This window comes from Rana temporaria, chromosome 4, assembly GCF_905171775.1.
Source record: "Rana temporaria chromosome 4, aRanTem1.1, whole genome shotgun sequence".
Taxonomy (NCBI): Eukaryota; Metazoa; Chordata; class Amphibia; order Anura; family Ranidae; genus Rana; species Rana temporaria.
The window spans coordinates 322,595,816-322,611,485 of record NC_053492.1 but is presented as its reverse complement, the minus strand read 5'-3'; the positions used below and the strand labels follow the sequence as shown (position 1 = coordinate 322,611,485).

Genomic DNA, 15,670 nt, shown 5'->3' with positions numbered 1-15,670 from the left:
TGTGCATGTTGCATGCTGCACAACTTCGCCGTGAGAAAGGGCCTGGAGATTGACATACGTGATGACCTGACCCCCGAACCAGACATTCCCCCCCTGCCCGAGGATACCCCATCTGCTGAGGGAAGAGCAGTCAGGAGATGCCTCACAGTAGGCATCTTTGCACGTTAAACACACACATTAATCATGGCACAAGGAGAATGCACGCATGCACACCACTGTGGTCCTTAGCACACACAACCCACATCCTCATCACATTGGATTAGCCCAAGTCCACAATGCAGGACTTGGGAGCAGCAACGCCCTGTCAAGGCTCCAATTATGTTGCTGTCCATTCATAAGGTCCTAGGGATCACTTCTCCCTGGTCCTGGGGATCACTTCTCCCCGCCGACCGAGGGTGACACCCCTTTTCCGGCAGGAATGTCACCCCCACATTCAAACACCAGTCACACTGTAGCCTGCACTACTGACTGTGTGCTTGGGCTATAAAACATAAACTCATAACCTGAGTAGATTAAAAAAATAAACATAAAAAACTCATAACCTGAGTATACCAAAAAAACAAAAACAAAAATCAATGGCGCTGACGTGCCCCACGCCTGCCGCAGCTCCTCATGGGAGACTCATGGAGGGGGGGAAATCAGGAGGAGGAGCATCCCCTGGTCTCTCCACGCTTGGCGGCCTGCCCTCCAATGCCAGGGTGATGCGGGTGAGGACCGCATTTGTGTCCGCCTACAGAAGCCTGGACTGCCTCCCCTCCGCCTGGATGGCTGCTGTGTTGTCCCTGACAGCCTTTGTCAGGGCGTGGACCTCATCACCCAGGCCTGCTGTGGTGGCCTGCAGTTCAGCCAGGCAGGTGACCACAGCTGCAGAATTGGAGCCCACATCCTGCACAGCTCCCGTCAGGGTGGCCATGCTGTGTGCCATGTGGTCGATCTTCATGGCAACCACACCCAGATGGTGGGTCTGGTCCCTCTTGAGGTGTTCAGGAAGAACCTCAGACACCCCCCTAGTCTTCCTAGACACCTTCCTGTGTCCAGAAGTGGCTTGGGGCTGTGGAGAAGGGGAGACCCTTGGGGGGAAGCCCTGTTGGGGGAGGAGCGGGAGGGGCTACCCATGATGGTGGGCTGACTGGTCCCAGCCAAAGGGGAAGACTCCTCCAAATGGAGCCTGACCTCATTCCCACTGGTCACCTCCTCCTTCTCAACCACCTCCTGAGGAGAGGTGTGGCCACTCCCTGACACTGATGACTCCTGGCTTGCCAGGGGGTCTGACTCAGACTGATGTCTGGGGGATGGTGTGGACTGGCCAGATGGCCCCGCACCCTCCTGCACATCTGTGGATGACACAAAACATTCACATGTTGGAGGATCCACACACTTGTCACATGTTCCCTTCTACCCCCACACATGCTACACACCAGATAGGAGATAAAACACACTTACCTTTCCTCAAGGCATCCTCAACGGAGTCCAAGCCCTCAACTCCCTCCACTTGATGCCTGTGGAGGCACTGGGCAACCACCTGCTCCTCAGGAGTCAACGTCAGGGTAGTTGCTGGTCCCCCTCCAGTGCCCCTTGCATGAGTCCTCATCTTGGCCAGCTTACCTTTCACCAGGCGACGCAAATCATTTATTTTCTTAAGAATGTCATTTGGGGTCCTGACCTCGTTACCCAAAGCATTCACATCTGCCGCAATCTGCGACAGGATGTCCTTCCTTCTGGCCTGGGTGGTGTTGGCACTCTCTGCACCATGGAGAAAGCTATCAAACTGGGCCATGGCCCTGATAATCACCGCCTTCTCCTGTGGGGAATAATTCAACTTCCTCCTCTTCTCAGCAGCTGGAGCAGACATGGCTCAAAAAAATACAGCAGCAAATAAACCAGCAAAAGTACCTTGCTTCAGGGGGGGAAACAAGCGGATGTACTTTTGCACTGGACGGGCGCATGTCTGGGCCTATCTCACTGATTACGCCGGGCCTAGTTCTGAGCATGCGCAGAGAGGCGCTGAACATAGTCAGCGTCACGGCGCATGCGCCGTTCGTTCGGCCCTTCATTTGCATGGGGTCACGGCTCATTTCAATGGAACATGCCCACTTCCTTCCTACTTTGAATTACGCCGGCTTACGCCTAGGAATTTACGTTGCGCCGGCGCAACGTTGGGCGCAAATACTCTGAGGATACGGTACTTGCCTCTCCAAGTTGAGCCGGCGTAGCGGAAATGAGATGCGCTATGCTGGCCTATATATGCGCCGATGTACGTGGATCTGCCCCATAGTGTATACGAGGCATTAGTCAAAAGGTTATTCAAGTATTTAATTCTAATTCAATACGGCCCTCTGGTGGTGAATATACTGTATTAATAGTTCAAAATGGCCACCATGAGGTTGTCATGGTTACATGGAAACAACCCATCATTTGACATCATCAATTACGTAGCCACTTTTTGGGTGGGATAAAAGATAAGAGTATACACATGACAGTGAGGGGGGATCTTGAGAAAGGCAGAGGGAATTTTGAGGAGGCTGAAATAATTTTGAGAGGGGAGAAGATCTTGAGACAGAGAGACGAGAGGAGAAAAACAAAGTGCAGAGATGTAGTAATGAGGGTCAATAAGTAATTTGGACATCCAGGTGATATTTCTTAAAACAAAAGGGTCTTAAGCCATGGTAAAGTATTCATGTTTTAATTTTGTCTTTTAAGTACTTGTTTGAGCATATGCTTAACTAAACTAATCAATGTTGGTAGTGTCAGTTTTGGAAGTGAGTTAAATTCTGATGATTTTGGCGATACCTCACTTGTGTGATTTCAACACAGTTTGCATATGTAATCATAACTTCCATATGCGTTTTCTTTGCTGCGCGATCTCGCAGGGACGGGGGTGCTTTAAAATAATGTTTTTGTTTTCATATTTATTTTATTTATGTTTATATTATTGGAGAATTAGTGCAGAACTAATATGTAGGAAAGGTGCACACTAAAATGCAATTCAGTGTGCACATTTCCTATATATTGGCACTGCACTAATTATCCACACGTTTGTTTACTTTGTTTGTTTGAGTGGCAGTAGCTCTTTTTCCTTATACAGTGATACCTCGGTTCACGAACTTAATTCGTGAACTGACTCTGGTCGCGAACCGAATTGGTCGCGAACCGAGGCACATTTTCCCATAGGGTTCAATGTAAATCCGGTTAATCCGTGCTGACCTTTTTTTGGGGGTTTTTGAAGCACAAAAATTACAATACACATTAGTACAGTATAGTAATGTATAAAGAGAGGACACTAACCTTGCTTGTGATGACTTCTGGCATGGAGGAAGGCAGGTGGGAGGCAGTTATTGTTTGGAGGGAGAGTCCCCCTCCATAAGGACATCAGGGGGATCTCCTTCAGGGGTTTCCTCTCTCCTTTGTCTCCTAGCTGCAGGCTCAGTTTTGCTGAAAAATCTGTCCAATGTCACTTGTCTCTTCCTGCGCTGCATAACCCTCCGGAAATGAGAGACCACATTATCATTCATGAGATTTAACACTCTGTTCACGACAGTTATGTTGGGGTGGTGCTTTTCAAAAAAATCATGGCACTCATTCCATTTTTGCATAATGGATTTTATGGCATCACTGCTAACCTCCTCCCTTTCTTCCTCTTCCTCAGTGGAATGCTCCTCAAGAAGTGCCTTCTGCTGCTCACTGTGGAGTTCAGAAAGTTCTTCCGTGGTCAGCTCCTCCCTATGTTCCTCAACAAGCTCTTCCACATCAGCACCATCAACGTCCAGACCCATACTCTTGCCCATGGACACAATTTCCTCCACTACCTCAGCATCAGGCACTTCAATGTCATGTTCACGTTCAGCGACACATTCTGGCCACAGTTTCCTCCAGGCTGAATTTAGGGTTCGGGGAGTGACCTCTTCCCAGGCTTTGTCAATGAGGTTAATGCAGTGGGCAACATTGAAATGTTTCTTCCAGAAGTCTTTCAAAGTCAAGGACGTCTCTTCAGTGACATTAAAACACCTAGTGAAGAGCGCCTTTGTGTACAGCTTCTTGAAGTTGCAGATGACTTGCTGGTCCATAGGCTGCAGAAGTGGTGTTGTGTTGGGGGGGAGGAACTTTACCTTGATGAAGTCATACTCAGCATCCATATCATCCACCAAGGCTGGAGGGTGTGCCGGGGCATTGTCCATCAGAAGAAGGCACCTTTCAGGCAGCTGGTTATCAGAAAGATATTTTCTGACGGTGGGTGCAAACACCTCGTGCAGCCATTCCATAAACAATTGCCTTGTGACCCAAGCTTTGGCATTGGCTCTCCACATGACGGGCAGTCTGGCCTTGTTCACATTTTGTTCCCTAAATGCACGAGGGGTCTGAGAATGGTACACCAGTAGTGGTTTAATTTTCAGATCGGCGCTTGCGTTGGCACACAGCAAAAGGGTCAATCTGTCCTTCATGGGCTTGTGCCCTGGTAGTGCCTTTTCCTCCTGCGTGATATAGGTTCTGTTCGGCATTTTTTTCCAGAAGAGCCCTGTTTCATCACAGTTGAACACTTGTTGAGGGACGTATCCTTCTGTCTTCATGAATTCCGCAAAGTCTAACTTGTAGGCTTCTGCTGCGGCCTTGTCAGAACTGGAAGCCTCACCATGTCTAATCACACTGTGGATGCCACTTCTCCTGCGGAATTTTTCAAACCACCCCCTACTGGCTTTAAATTCGTCACTTGCTGCAGTTGTAGAGGGGCTTCTTTGCAGTAAATCACTGTGCAATTTCCTGGCTTTCTCACAGATCATAGCTTCACTAACGCTATCACCTGCCAGCTGTTTCTCATTCAACCACACAAGCAAAAGTTTTTCCACCTCTTCCAGCACTTGCGTCCTCTGCTTGGTTAACATTGTTACTCCTTTTGCAACATCAGCTCCTTTGATGGCGGCTTTGTTTTTCAGAATAGTCGAGATTGTTGACTTTGCCATCTTGTACTCCGAGGCCAGATCAGTCACACGAATACCACGGTCATGCTTTTCTATAATTTCCTTCTTCAGCTCAATGGTTATTTTCTTCACAACCTTGCTGTCACCTTTACTACTGCTCTGCACTTTCTTTTTGCCCCCATGCTTGCGCTGCACATTCTTGTCACCTGCATTTCCCCTTTGCACATTGTCACTTGCATTTCCCCTTTGCACATTGTCACCTGCATTTCCCCTTTGCACATTGTCACTTGCATTTCCACTTTGCACATTGTCACTTGCATTTCCACTTTGCACATTGTCACTTGCATTTCCACTTTGCACATTGTCACCTGCATTGCTGTTCTTGTCACCTTCATTGCTGCTCTGCACTTTCGTCTTTCCACTATGCTTCTTGGGAGCCATATTGCGCTGCACATTCTTGTCACCTGCATTTTCCCTTTGCACATTGTCACTTGCATTTCCCCTTTGCACATTGTCACTTGCATTTCCACTTTGCACATTGTCACCTGCATTGCTGTTCTTGTCACCTTCATTGCTGCTCTGCACTTTATTCTTTCCACTATGCTTCTTGGGAGCCATATTGGGTGTCCAGTGAACTGTACAATACAGCAAGAACAGTACTGTAGTACAGTACAGTACTGTATGTGCTAAAAAGCACACCAAAAATCAAAAAATACCTTGAAATGTATGCACAGTACTCGCAGTACACTTCTTTCTGTGTGTCTTCTTCTCTCCACGATCTTCCTACAGGAAGTCACGACCATGTGACAGCCTGGAAATAGCATTAAAATGGCCGCGGCTCCTGTTCGTGAACCGAGGCGGAGTTCGTGAACCGGAGCATATTTATATGAACTTTTCTGTTCGTGAACCGAGTTGTTCGTGAACAGAAGCGTTCGTGAACCGAGGTATCACTGTATTTGGGTTCTAGCGCAGTTTTTTTTTTCTATTCCACATGTTTATATTATTAAATTGTGTTTTAAAAAAGAAATAAAATTGATCACTTTTATTGCTGTCACAAGGAATGTAAACATCCCTTGTGACAGTAATAGGTTGTGACAGGTACTCTTTATGGAGGGATGAGGGGTCTAAAAGACCTCCTTTGCACTTCAAAGTATTCAGATCGCTAAAAAAAGGGATTTTTATTAACAGCTTACCTGTAAAATCCTTTTCTTGTAGTACATCACGGGACACAGAGCAGCATAGCCATTACATATGGGTTATATAGTGTACCTTCAGGTGATGGACACTGGCACTCTCCGACAGGAAGTTCCCTCCCTATATAACCCCCACCCATAGTGGGAGTACCTCAGTTTTGTAGCAAGCAATATGCATCCCAAAATTCCCCATAAGAGGGGTGGGAGCTCTGTGTCCCGTGATGTACTACAAGAAAAGGATTTTACAGGTAAGCTGTTAATAAAAATCCCTTTTTCTTTATCGTACATCACGGGACACAGAGCAGCATAGCCATTACATATGGGATGTCCCCAAGCAATGCTCCATGAGGGGAGGGAGACAACCAGAAAAAACCAAACAAGAGGTGCCACCGGACAAGAGGAGATTAAACTGCGGCCCGCAGTACCGCCTGCCCAAAGGCTGAATCAGCGTTCCTCCTAACGTCCATTTGATAAAATTTTGCAAATGTGTGGACAGATGACCAGGTTGCTGCCCTGCAGACCTGAGCCATAGGGACCTGGTGATACGCTGCCCAAGAGGCACTTATAGCTCTAGTGGAATGAGCCTTAACCGATAAGGGTGGACTCTTCCCCTTCAGGCCATAGGCCTGAATAATCGTCTGTCTAATCCACTTAGCAATAGTGGCCTTAGACGCTGCCTGGCCCTTCTTGGGCCCTTCCGGCAGAATGAATAAGACGTCCGTCTTACGAATCTGGGCTGTAGCTTCCAAGTAAATCTTTACAGCTCTAACTACATCCAAGGAATGTAGTAACCTCTCTTCCTTAGAAGAAGGCTTTGGAAAAAATGATGGAAGAATCACATCTTGATTAAGGTGAAAATTTGATACCACCTTAGGCAGGAAGGACGGAAGCGGCCGCAAAACGACCCTGTCCTTATGCAATAATAAATAAGGTGCCTTACATGACAAGGCTGCCAACTCCGACACCCTTCTGGCGGATGCCATGGCCACCAGAAACACTAGTTTCCTAGTCAAAAGGACCAAAGGAATCACGGACAAGGGCTCAAAGGGCTGCCTTTGCAAGGCCGATAGAACCAAATTTAGATCCCAAGGATACAGGGGAGCTTTAATCGGGGGATTCACCCGAATAACACCTTGTAAAAAGGATTTCATTAAGGAATGGGCAGCCAACGATCTCTGGAAGAAGACCGACAAGGCAGACACCTGCCCCTTGATTGTGCCGACCGCCAAACCTTTTTCCACTCCCAACTGTAAAAACTCCAGGATTCTCCCAATAGTATATTTGCGGGGATCCCATTTCCTGGTTTCACACCAGGTAATATAGGCCTTCCACACCCTATAGTATATTAACCTGGAAACTGGTTTTCTTGCGTTTATAAGGGTAGAAACGACCTGCCCTGAAAGGCCTCTGTTTCTGAGAATCAGGGACTCAGCCGCCAGGCCGTTAAATTTAGGGCCTGTAAGGCAGGGTGGTAGAATGGCCCTTGTGAGAGGAGGTCCGGACGTAGAGGGAGGACCCAAGGCTCCTCTACGGTCATCCTTTTTATCAAGGAGTACCAAGGTCTTCGGGGCCACGCTGGGGCCACTAGAATCGCTGGCTTGCGTTCCCTTTGAATTCTGTGAAGAAGACGGGGTAGCATCCGTATTGGAGGGAAGGCATAGATTAGCGCAAACTGATGCCAAGGACACACCAAGGCATCTGTCCCGCAGGCCAATGGATCCCTCGTTCGAGAGACAAAGTTTGCTACTTTGGCATTGAATCTGGACGCCATAATGTCCACCTCCGGAGTACCCCACTTCCGGCAAATGACCTGGAACACTTCGGGATGGAGGGACCACTCCCCTGGGGACATCTGTTGGCGGCTGAGGAAGTCCGCTTGCCAATTGTCCACCCCGGGGATAAAGATAGCTGAGATGCAGGGGACATGGGCTTCTGCCCATGAAAAGATCCGATCTACCTCCCTTTGGGCTGCCTGACTCCTGGTGCCACCCTGGTGGTTTATATATGCTACGGCAGTGGCATTGTCGGATTGTACCCTTACTGGGGAGCCCTGCAGAACCTCCGTCCAGCCCAAAAGAGCCAACCGAGCTGCTCGGATCTCTAAGACATTTATGGGTAGGGCTGATTCTGCCCTTGACCATTTCCCCTGTAGGGTTAAATCGTCTAGGACTGCACCCCAACCTGATAGGCTGGCGTCCGTGGTTACTATCCTCCATGAGGGGGGATTGAACGATCTTCCTTTCAGAAGATTTTTTGTGACTAGCCACCAACACAGGCTCTGCCTTACCGCATAGGGAAGGGAAATGGGAAGATCCAAGGCCTGGAGTCTTTTGTCCCAGGCCGCGAGAATTGCTCTCTGTAGTCTCCGAGAATGGATCTGGGCATAGGGCACTGCCTCGAAGGTGGCCACTAGCTTTCCCAACAGGCGCATGCAGAGGCGTATAGATGGCCTTGTGCTGCTTAGGACTATGTGGATTAACTCCCTTATCGAGTCCACTCTGGACTGGGGCAGGAAGATCCGTTGTTGTCTTGTATCTAAAATCAGACCTAGATACTCCAACCTTCTTGTGGGCTGTAAAGCCGATTTGTCCCGGTTTAGAACCCAACCCAGGGACTCTAGGCAGTTTACTGCTAGCAACACTGCCCGATTTAGACCGGCCGCTGAGTGGTCGACTACCAGAAGATCGTCTAGGTAGGCCATGATCAGAATGCCCTGTTCCCTTAGGATGGCTAATACGGGGGCCAGGATCTTCGTAAAAACCCGAGGGGCCGTGGCTAGTCCGAACGGAAGAGCCACGAACTGATAATGCCGATAGTTTAGGGCAAAACGCAGATACCTGTAATGGCCTGGGAAAATCGGAACGTGCAGGTATGCGTCCTTTATATCGATGGAGGCCAAGAACTCCTTTCCTTGGAGGGCGGCCACCACCGAACGAATGGACTCCATTCGAAAAGACCGGACTCTTAAAAGCGGTTTAATAACTTTAGGTCCAGAATAGGCCTGACGTCGCCGTTTGGCTTCGGGACAACGAAGAGGTTTGAGTAAAACCCTTGTCCTTGCTCCCCTGCTGGTACTTCCATAATCACTCCTTGAGATAGGAGTCGCTCTAGGGCGGACAGAAGCGATGCCTGTCTCTGAGGGTCGCCTGGAAGTCTTGACATTTGAAAGTGAGGAGGGGGGAACTCCCGAAACTCCAGCTTGTACCCCTGAGTTACTGAGGACAGAACCCATTGGTCGGTAACTTGGGCCCCCCACAACTCCGAGAACAACCGGAGTCTTCCCCCCACTCGAGAGAGTGGGGGCGCCCCTTCACAAGGCTGCCTTAGGGGCAGCCTTAACCGGCTTACGGTTCCACGGTCTCTTGTTCCCTGCAGCTTGCCCCTGGGGCCTGTTTGCAGCTGCGCGTCCAGGAGGCCGTCGATACTGCCTAGAGAATGAGGGCCCTGGAACTGGAGAGGTTGGGCGCTTAAAAGAGGGACCTCGGAACCTTTTCTTAACCGGTAAAAGGGTGCTCTTACCACTAGAGATCTTTTGAATATATTTGTCAAGATCTTCTCCAAACAATCTCTCTCCTTGAAAGGAGAATCCTGTAAGGAGTTTTTTGCAGGGGGTTTCTGCAGACCAGTTCTTTAACCAAAGTAATCTTCTCATGTGGACCAAATACAGGGATAGGCGGGACGCCTGTTGGATTGAATCCTTGATAGCGTCTACCGCGAAACATAAGGCTCTAGGTAGATCGGCTAAGTCCTGAGCCTGTTGAGCCGGGAGGTCCTTTAGGGCCTGCTTGGCCTGGTCTTTTAAAGCCTGGCAGACGCCAATGGCAGCTACAGCTGGCTGGACCACTGCCCCCGCTGTGGAAAAGGATGCCTTTAGTAAGGTCTCAAGCCTTTTATCCACAGGATCTTTGAACATGTGAATATTGTCCACTGGACATGTTAAAGCTTTATTGACACATGATATGGCTGCGTCAACAGTGGGGACAGCCCATTTTTTTGAAAACTCCTCCTCTAAAGGGTACATAACTGCGAACCTTTTAGGAGGCAGAAAAATCCTGTCTGGCTTAACCCAGTCCTGAAATATCAGGTCCTTTAACAAAGGATGGACCGGGAACACCAGGTTGGCTTGGGGCGCTTTTAGGGAGCCCAATGAGGACACAGCGGAGGCCAGAGGCTGAGGCAAAGGCATTTTAAAAGCTGACCGCACCATATCCGTTAAGGACTGAACCCACAATTTTTCTGCGTGAGAAGCTGAAAAAGGTTCTTCTATAGTAGAATCTTCAGAACCCAAATGGTCCAAATGATCCTCAGCCTGGTCTCCTGTATCTTCCAATTCCTCAGTGGAAAGGACATCTTCCTCAGGAGATTCAAACCTGGGAGACGGGGACCTAGCCCGCTTCTTCCCGGATAAAGAGGCCGTAATAAGAGCGGCCATCCTCTTTTCAAATCCACCCAAGGTGGAGGCTAACATCTCTTCCGTGACATAGGAAGGAGTTGGTTGAATAGGGCCCGCCATAGCACCTAGCAACCCCGATGGCTCACCCAGGGCAGCAACCTCCGGATCCTCCGGGGAGGTAGGGGCAGGTGGATTCTGGGAAATATCCTCCGAGCCCGATGGGGAACCCTTCGGCTTTTTAACACCTTTAGCATTTTTAGCGTTCCCTGCACCCTTAGGAGCCATAATAACAAATCTGAGATACTCCGCTAATATACAACTAACTGTAATAGCTGGAGAAAAACACACATTTAAATAAATGAGGAAAAAAATTTAGGCTAGGGTAATGTTAGACAGAAACTAAACTTCCCAAAACCTAACAAGAGATAGCAATATTGAGCCCCAAGGGCTTAATCATATCCTAATATTGCTTCCCTTAATGCTGGGCTAAGAGAGTACCAAATACTAAGTACTCTGACTGCTACTTAGTACACCGGCTTTTTAGAGAAAATATGAGCTTAAACAGCTCTTTAGCAAGGTGTGTACAAAAAAACGGCCACTAGGTGTCACTGTGTCAGCATAACATAGGCAAACCTATCCTGCTCAGCTCAGCATCGCTGCTCCGTGTCCCTTCACAGCCTTCAGCAAACTGACAGGCTAAATAGAGTTTTTCCCTCTGATGTACAGAGGGGAGGGAACTCCCTGGGCGTCCCCCGCCCCTCCACGCAGCGTCGGCGCCTATAACAGTGCGCGCGCACGCGCGCGCGCGCGCGCGCTCCCGACGCCGCTTTCAGGAAGCAGGAAGCAGAATCCATGTGGGGAGAGGAGCCCGGGAGCTGCTGGAGATACACAGACATCAGGAAGTAAGTAATTTAAACCTGACATGCTCCCTTTTACATTTCATGGAGCAAAACACCTTGTAGCAGCAGCAGCAGTCTATTAGCCCAGCCAGAGGAACAGTATACCTGGGTGTTTGAGCCATCCAGTCATGCAGACTTTGTGGTTTCTCTTTTAGCCCATGCACAGAGGCATAAAAAAGGCTTTTCCCCAGAGTCCCCTGTGGGGAGCCCACTGACAAACCAAGTTCCGTAGGCCCCCCGCTTACCTTTCCACGCCGCAGGGTATTGCTCATGCAAGAGGCCCAATCTTCCCCCTTCACCGTGGGTATGGTCATAGACCTTCAGGGACCGGGGTCCAAGTCAGGAACACCACACACCTGGACCTATACAGCACTACTGGCAGCAGGTATTCATAGGTTAAAAAACCCAGTCCTGGAACCCAGAGTCCAGCCCTCCAAGGAGAGGCATTATAGGCAAAACCCCATCCACGAATTGGGGCCCGGGTACCGTCCACTTTGGCTATGAAGCACCTTGGACGGATCCGGTCGGCTGGCCCTGGTCCCAAGGACAAACTGCAGGCACAACCTTCAACGTGCACCAACACCTAAGACACTGGCGAAAAAACTGAGGTACTCCCACTATGGGTGGGGGTTATATAGGGAGGGAACTTCCTGTCGGAGAGTGCCAGTGTCCATCACCTGAAGGTACACTATATAACCCATATGTAATGGCTATGCTGCTCTGTGTCCCGTGATGTACGATAAAGAAATGGTGATTCTGAATACTGTATATTTTTTAAAATCCGGCGCCATTGGCAGCCAAGTAAACCGGAAGTGACGTTGTGACGTCGCTTCCGTGTTTACATTCAGGAGACTGGAACGAAGCCGCTCGTCTGGGACAACAACCAAGCAGCTTTTAGCTGTATCAGTTGTTATCCCTGGAAAGCCGATCGCTCGCTCTAAAAAATGGTACCGGGATGATGCCTGCAGCTGCGGGCATTATCCCGGTATAACCCCTGACAGCCGAGGCGGCATATCTGCGTACGCTCAGCGGGAAGAGGATTAAGGAGATATATGGCCACAGCATAAACTTTTATTTTTAACATCAGCATTGTAATGGAAATACAATAGTTATTTTTGACAATTCAATATAAGCGTACCTGAAAAATTTCCTTTTATGTGCCGTCTGTCAGCTGGCCATCTCTTTCCACAACTTGCAGCTTCCCCTCTGTTGTTTATTTACAGTTTCTAAAGACTACATATCTCATGGTACCTTGCAAACAGTGATTCCTGACTCCGACTCCTGGAACTCCTCCTCTCAGCACCTTTGTAGTTCAGATGGTAGGCTGTGAAATGTGTGATGCAGCAATGTCTATACACATGGCTTAGTGAAAACATGTCAAGGAAGTAAATCTTCACAAAGTACATATACAAACGTCAAGATCATTCAGATTAATGTGAGTAGGCTATAAATAATTGAAATACAATGTGGAAATAAATATGTGATTTTAACATCTTCCCATCCAGCCTATAGCAAAATGACAGCTGGGCACATTCATTGTTGTGACTGGGCACTTTTTTTTTTCAAAATGTTTGGTCTTTTTTCATTTGTTTATCAACAAATACAAAACTCAGTGATGATTAAATACCACCAAAATAAAGCTCTATTTGATTGGGTACAGCATTGCATGACCGCACAATTGTCATTCAAAGTGTGACAGCACTGAAAGCTGAAAATTGGCCTGGGTAGGAAGGTAGTAAAGGTGGCCGGTATTGAAGTGGTTACATTTTGACATTTTTAAAAAAATTACAATATGGCTTGTGAAGCAATTATTTTTTGCTATATTTTTTGGTGTTTGCTATATTTTTCCCACAAAATGTTCCTTTAAATCTGACGCTTTTATTAAAATAATAACCTGGTGGTCCTGCCATTGGTGTCCTGGATCAGACACTTTCTAAAAATGGGTTACAGACTTCTGTGGGAGACTAAAAATGGCCATGAAAAGTAGCTGCAAATAGACTGCAGCAGATCAGCAGCACTATGATGCAACAGACAATGAAAAATAGATGAAAACAAGTATTTGTTTTTTAAAAAGGGACAATGTAATGGTTTATAATACACAAGAGCACCGAACAAACTAAACATCATCCAGTTTGAGTTTACATTAACTTTAAAGTGGCTGTAAACTGAGTAACATGACTGGTGATATACCAGAGATTAAACAGATCCTCCTACATACAACGTACCTGTTTATCTACAGGCTTCTCTTCAGTATATCCATTCAAAATCCAGAATTTATAAAGCTTGTCTGAGCATTAAAAAAAGGGGTGGAGAGCTGAGGTTAGAGCTCAGTGAGGCGCGCTCTAATAGCTGATTGGATGAAAGGGACCCCCCCCCCCTTCTTCACACAGCACACAGGGACAGAGTTGAGACTGTCAATCAATTGGAGATCCCTCTCCTATCACTTTTTTCACTTGGTGTCAGGAAAACTTGTCAGACGTGAATTATGCAGATAGCAAATAGACAAAGCAGCAGACAGAAATATCACTTAGTGCTCTGGATTGAGACAAGTAAACACTATAGAGGGATATGCTTTGTTCATATTTCATGTCAGAAGTTTGCAACCATTTAAGATAATTTAGAAAGAAGAACAATACAAGGCTTTAAATCCAATTTGTGGATTGTGGTTATCATGCACATCTGTCTACACATCACTCCACATTCTAGAAGTCATGCATGTCTATGCCCAAACTTCTAGCAGCTTTGCATGCCTACACTCTTAAGCAATAGCTGTTATATGTTTCCCCCCTAGTAGCCAAGATGACAAGGTGTAAATGGAAGAGGAAAGGATACCTCCAACAAAATACAGTGCTAGTTTTAATCCCACAGTTTGTCAAAATTGTACCTAACTAAAGAAGTTTACAATTAAATCATTTGTATCAATACAGAAATATCCCACAAATAAAATGTCCAATGCAAAAACCAAAGTTCTCATTTAAGCGCAATATACTCTATGTCTGTGCATATCAGTGCAATAGTCCACACACAACTCCAATGAATCACACTTTACCGGGAGCCATGTGGACTATTACACCGATATTAGGTAGCTAAAATGTGGCCATTAATTGTGGGATTTAGGGGCAGCGCAGTTACAAGTAAAGTGATAAAGTAGGAACTACAGTACTCTGAAATGTAAATACAAAGAACATTTTATTTTGATTTTATAGTTTAATTACAAAACACTAAAATGTCATATACCATATTACATACAGGGTTATACAGTATGTAAAATACATAAATATTTAATAGGTAGAAGGGATTCTATAAGACAAGTGGGCATTTTATTCTATATCAGATCTGCTTGCTAATTTATCATGTGTAAACCAAGTATGACCATATATGAGGCAGATTTTGGAACACATATTATATTAAACACATATAAGGAACAGACTAGGAGTGCCTGCTGGCTGGCCAAAATACCATACTTAATTTGTTTTTGGTTATAAGATATTAAAATAAGTTAGCCACAACCTATGGCTCCAGGGACAGAGCTGAAATACAATTTGTTATACTTATTTATTCGTTTACTGTTTTACCTGCCAAAAGATTTGTAATTTTGTTCAGTCACCTTTGTGATTTACTCACCAATACAGGCGGCCCCCTACTTACAAACAGGGCGAGACAACAGGATATGAGAGGAAATCTACCCCTAGGAAGGGAAATGTACTCCTGTAAGAGTTAATATGGGAAAAAGGTGTCTCCACTAATGCTTTATCACCAATCCTTGCTTCCCTACTAACCCAAAACTTTCAAAATCCAATTCTCATTGGGACAGAAAGTAAGGTGAAATCTTCTGTACAGGGGCACAGACAGCAAAACAAATGTTACAGGGGTGATGACCCTTCCCTATGCTATCCAAAAAGCCTAAAAATAGATTTTTGGGCTGGAGCTACACTTAAAAAATGTACCTGTTCCGACTTACAAACAGATTCAACTTAACAAGCCTACAGTCCCTATCTTTTTTGTAACCTACAATGTACAGCCAAAAAGGTGACTTTAGTACTTCCTGGATCAGCTTATTGGACCATCTCACTTCTGACTGGATAAATGCTGTAATGCTGACTCATAGCCAATAAGCTGTCTGGAGGTGAAAAGGTGAACATACCTGGAGGTTCTCATTTATCCAAGGTATATAGCTAATAGTATTTAGTCAAAATCAGCTGACATATTTAAAACATTTTGCTACACATCCAAGTAGCTTTCTCAGTTCTAATGCATGTTAGGAACATAACC

General features: G+C 46.6%; 1 protein-coding gene across 1 annotated transcript; it reads right to left on the bottom strand.

Annotated features, from left to right (window-relative positions):
* Positions 1–3,332: 3,332 nt before the first annotated feature.
* Positions 3,333–4,955, bottom strand: LOC120935733 (tigger transposable element-derived protein 1-like). The gene has a single exon (XM_040347792.1). The coding sequence runs from the start codon at positions 4,953–4,955 to the stop codon at positions 3,333–3,335; it is 1,623 nt and encodes a 540-aa protein (XP_040203726.1).
* Between the last annotated feature and the right edge of the window lie 10,715 nt (positions 4,956–15,670).

Bases quoted from the DNA above. Each gene is read 5' to 3' on its own strand.
- LOC120935733 (XM_040347792.1), bottom strand. From the start codon at position 4,955: ATGGCAAAGTCAACAATCTCGACTATTCTGAAAAACAAAGCCGCCATC.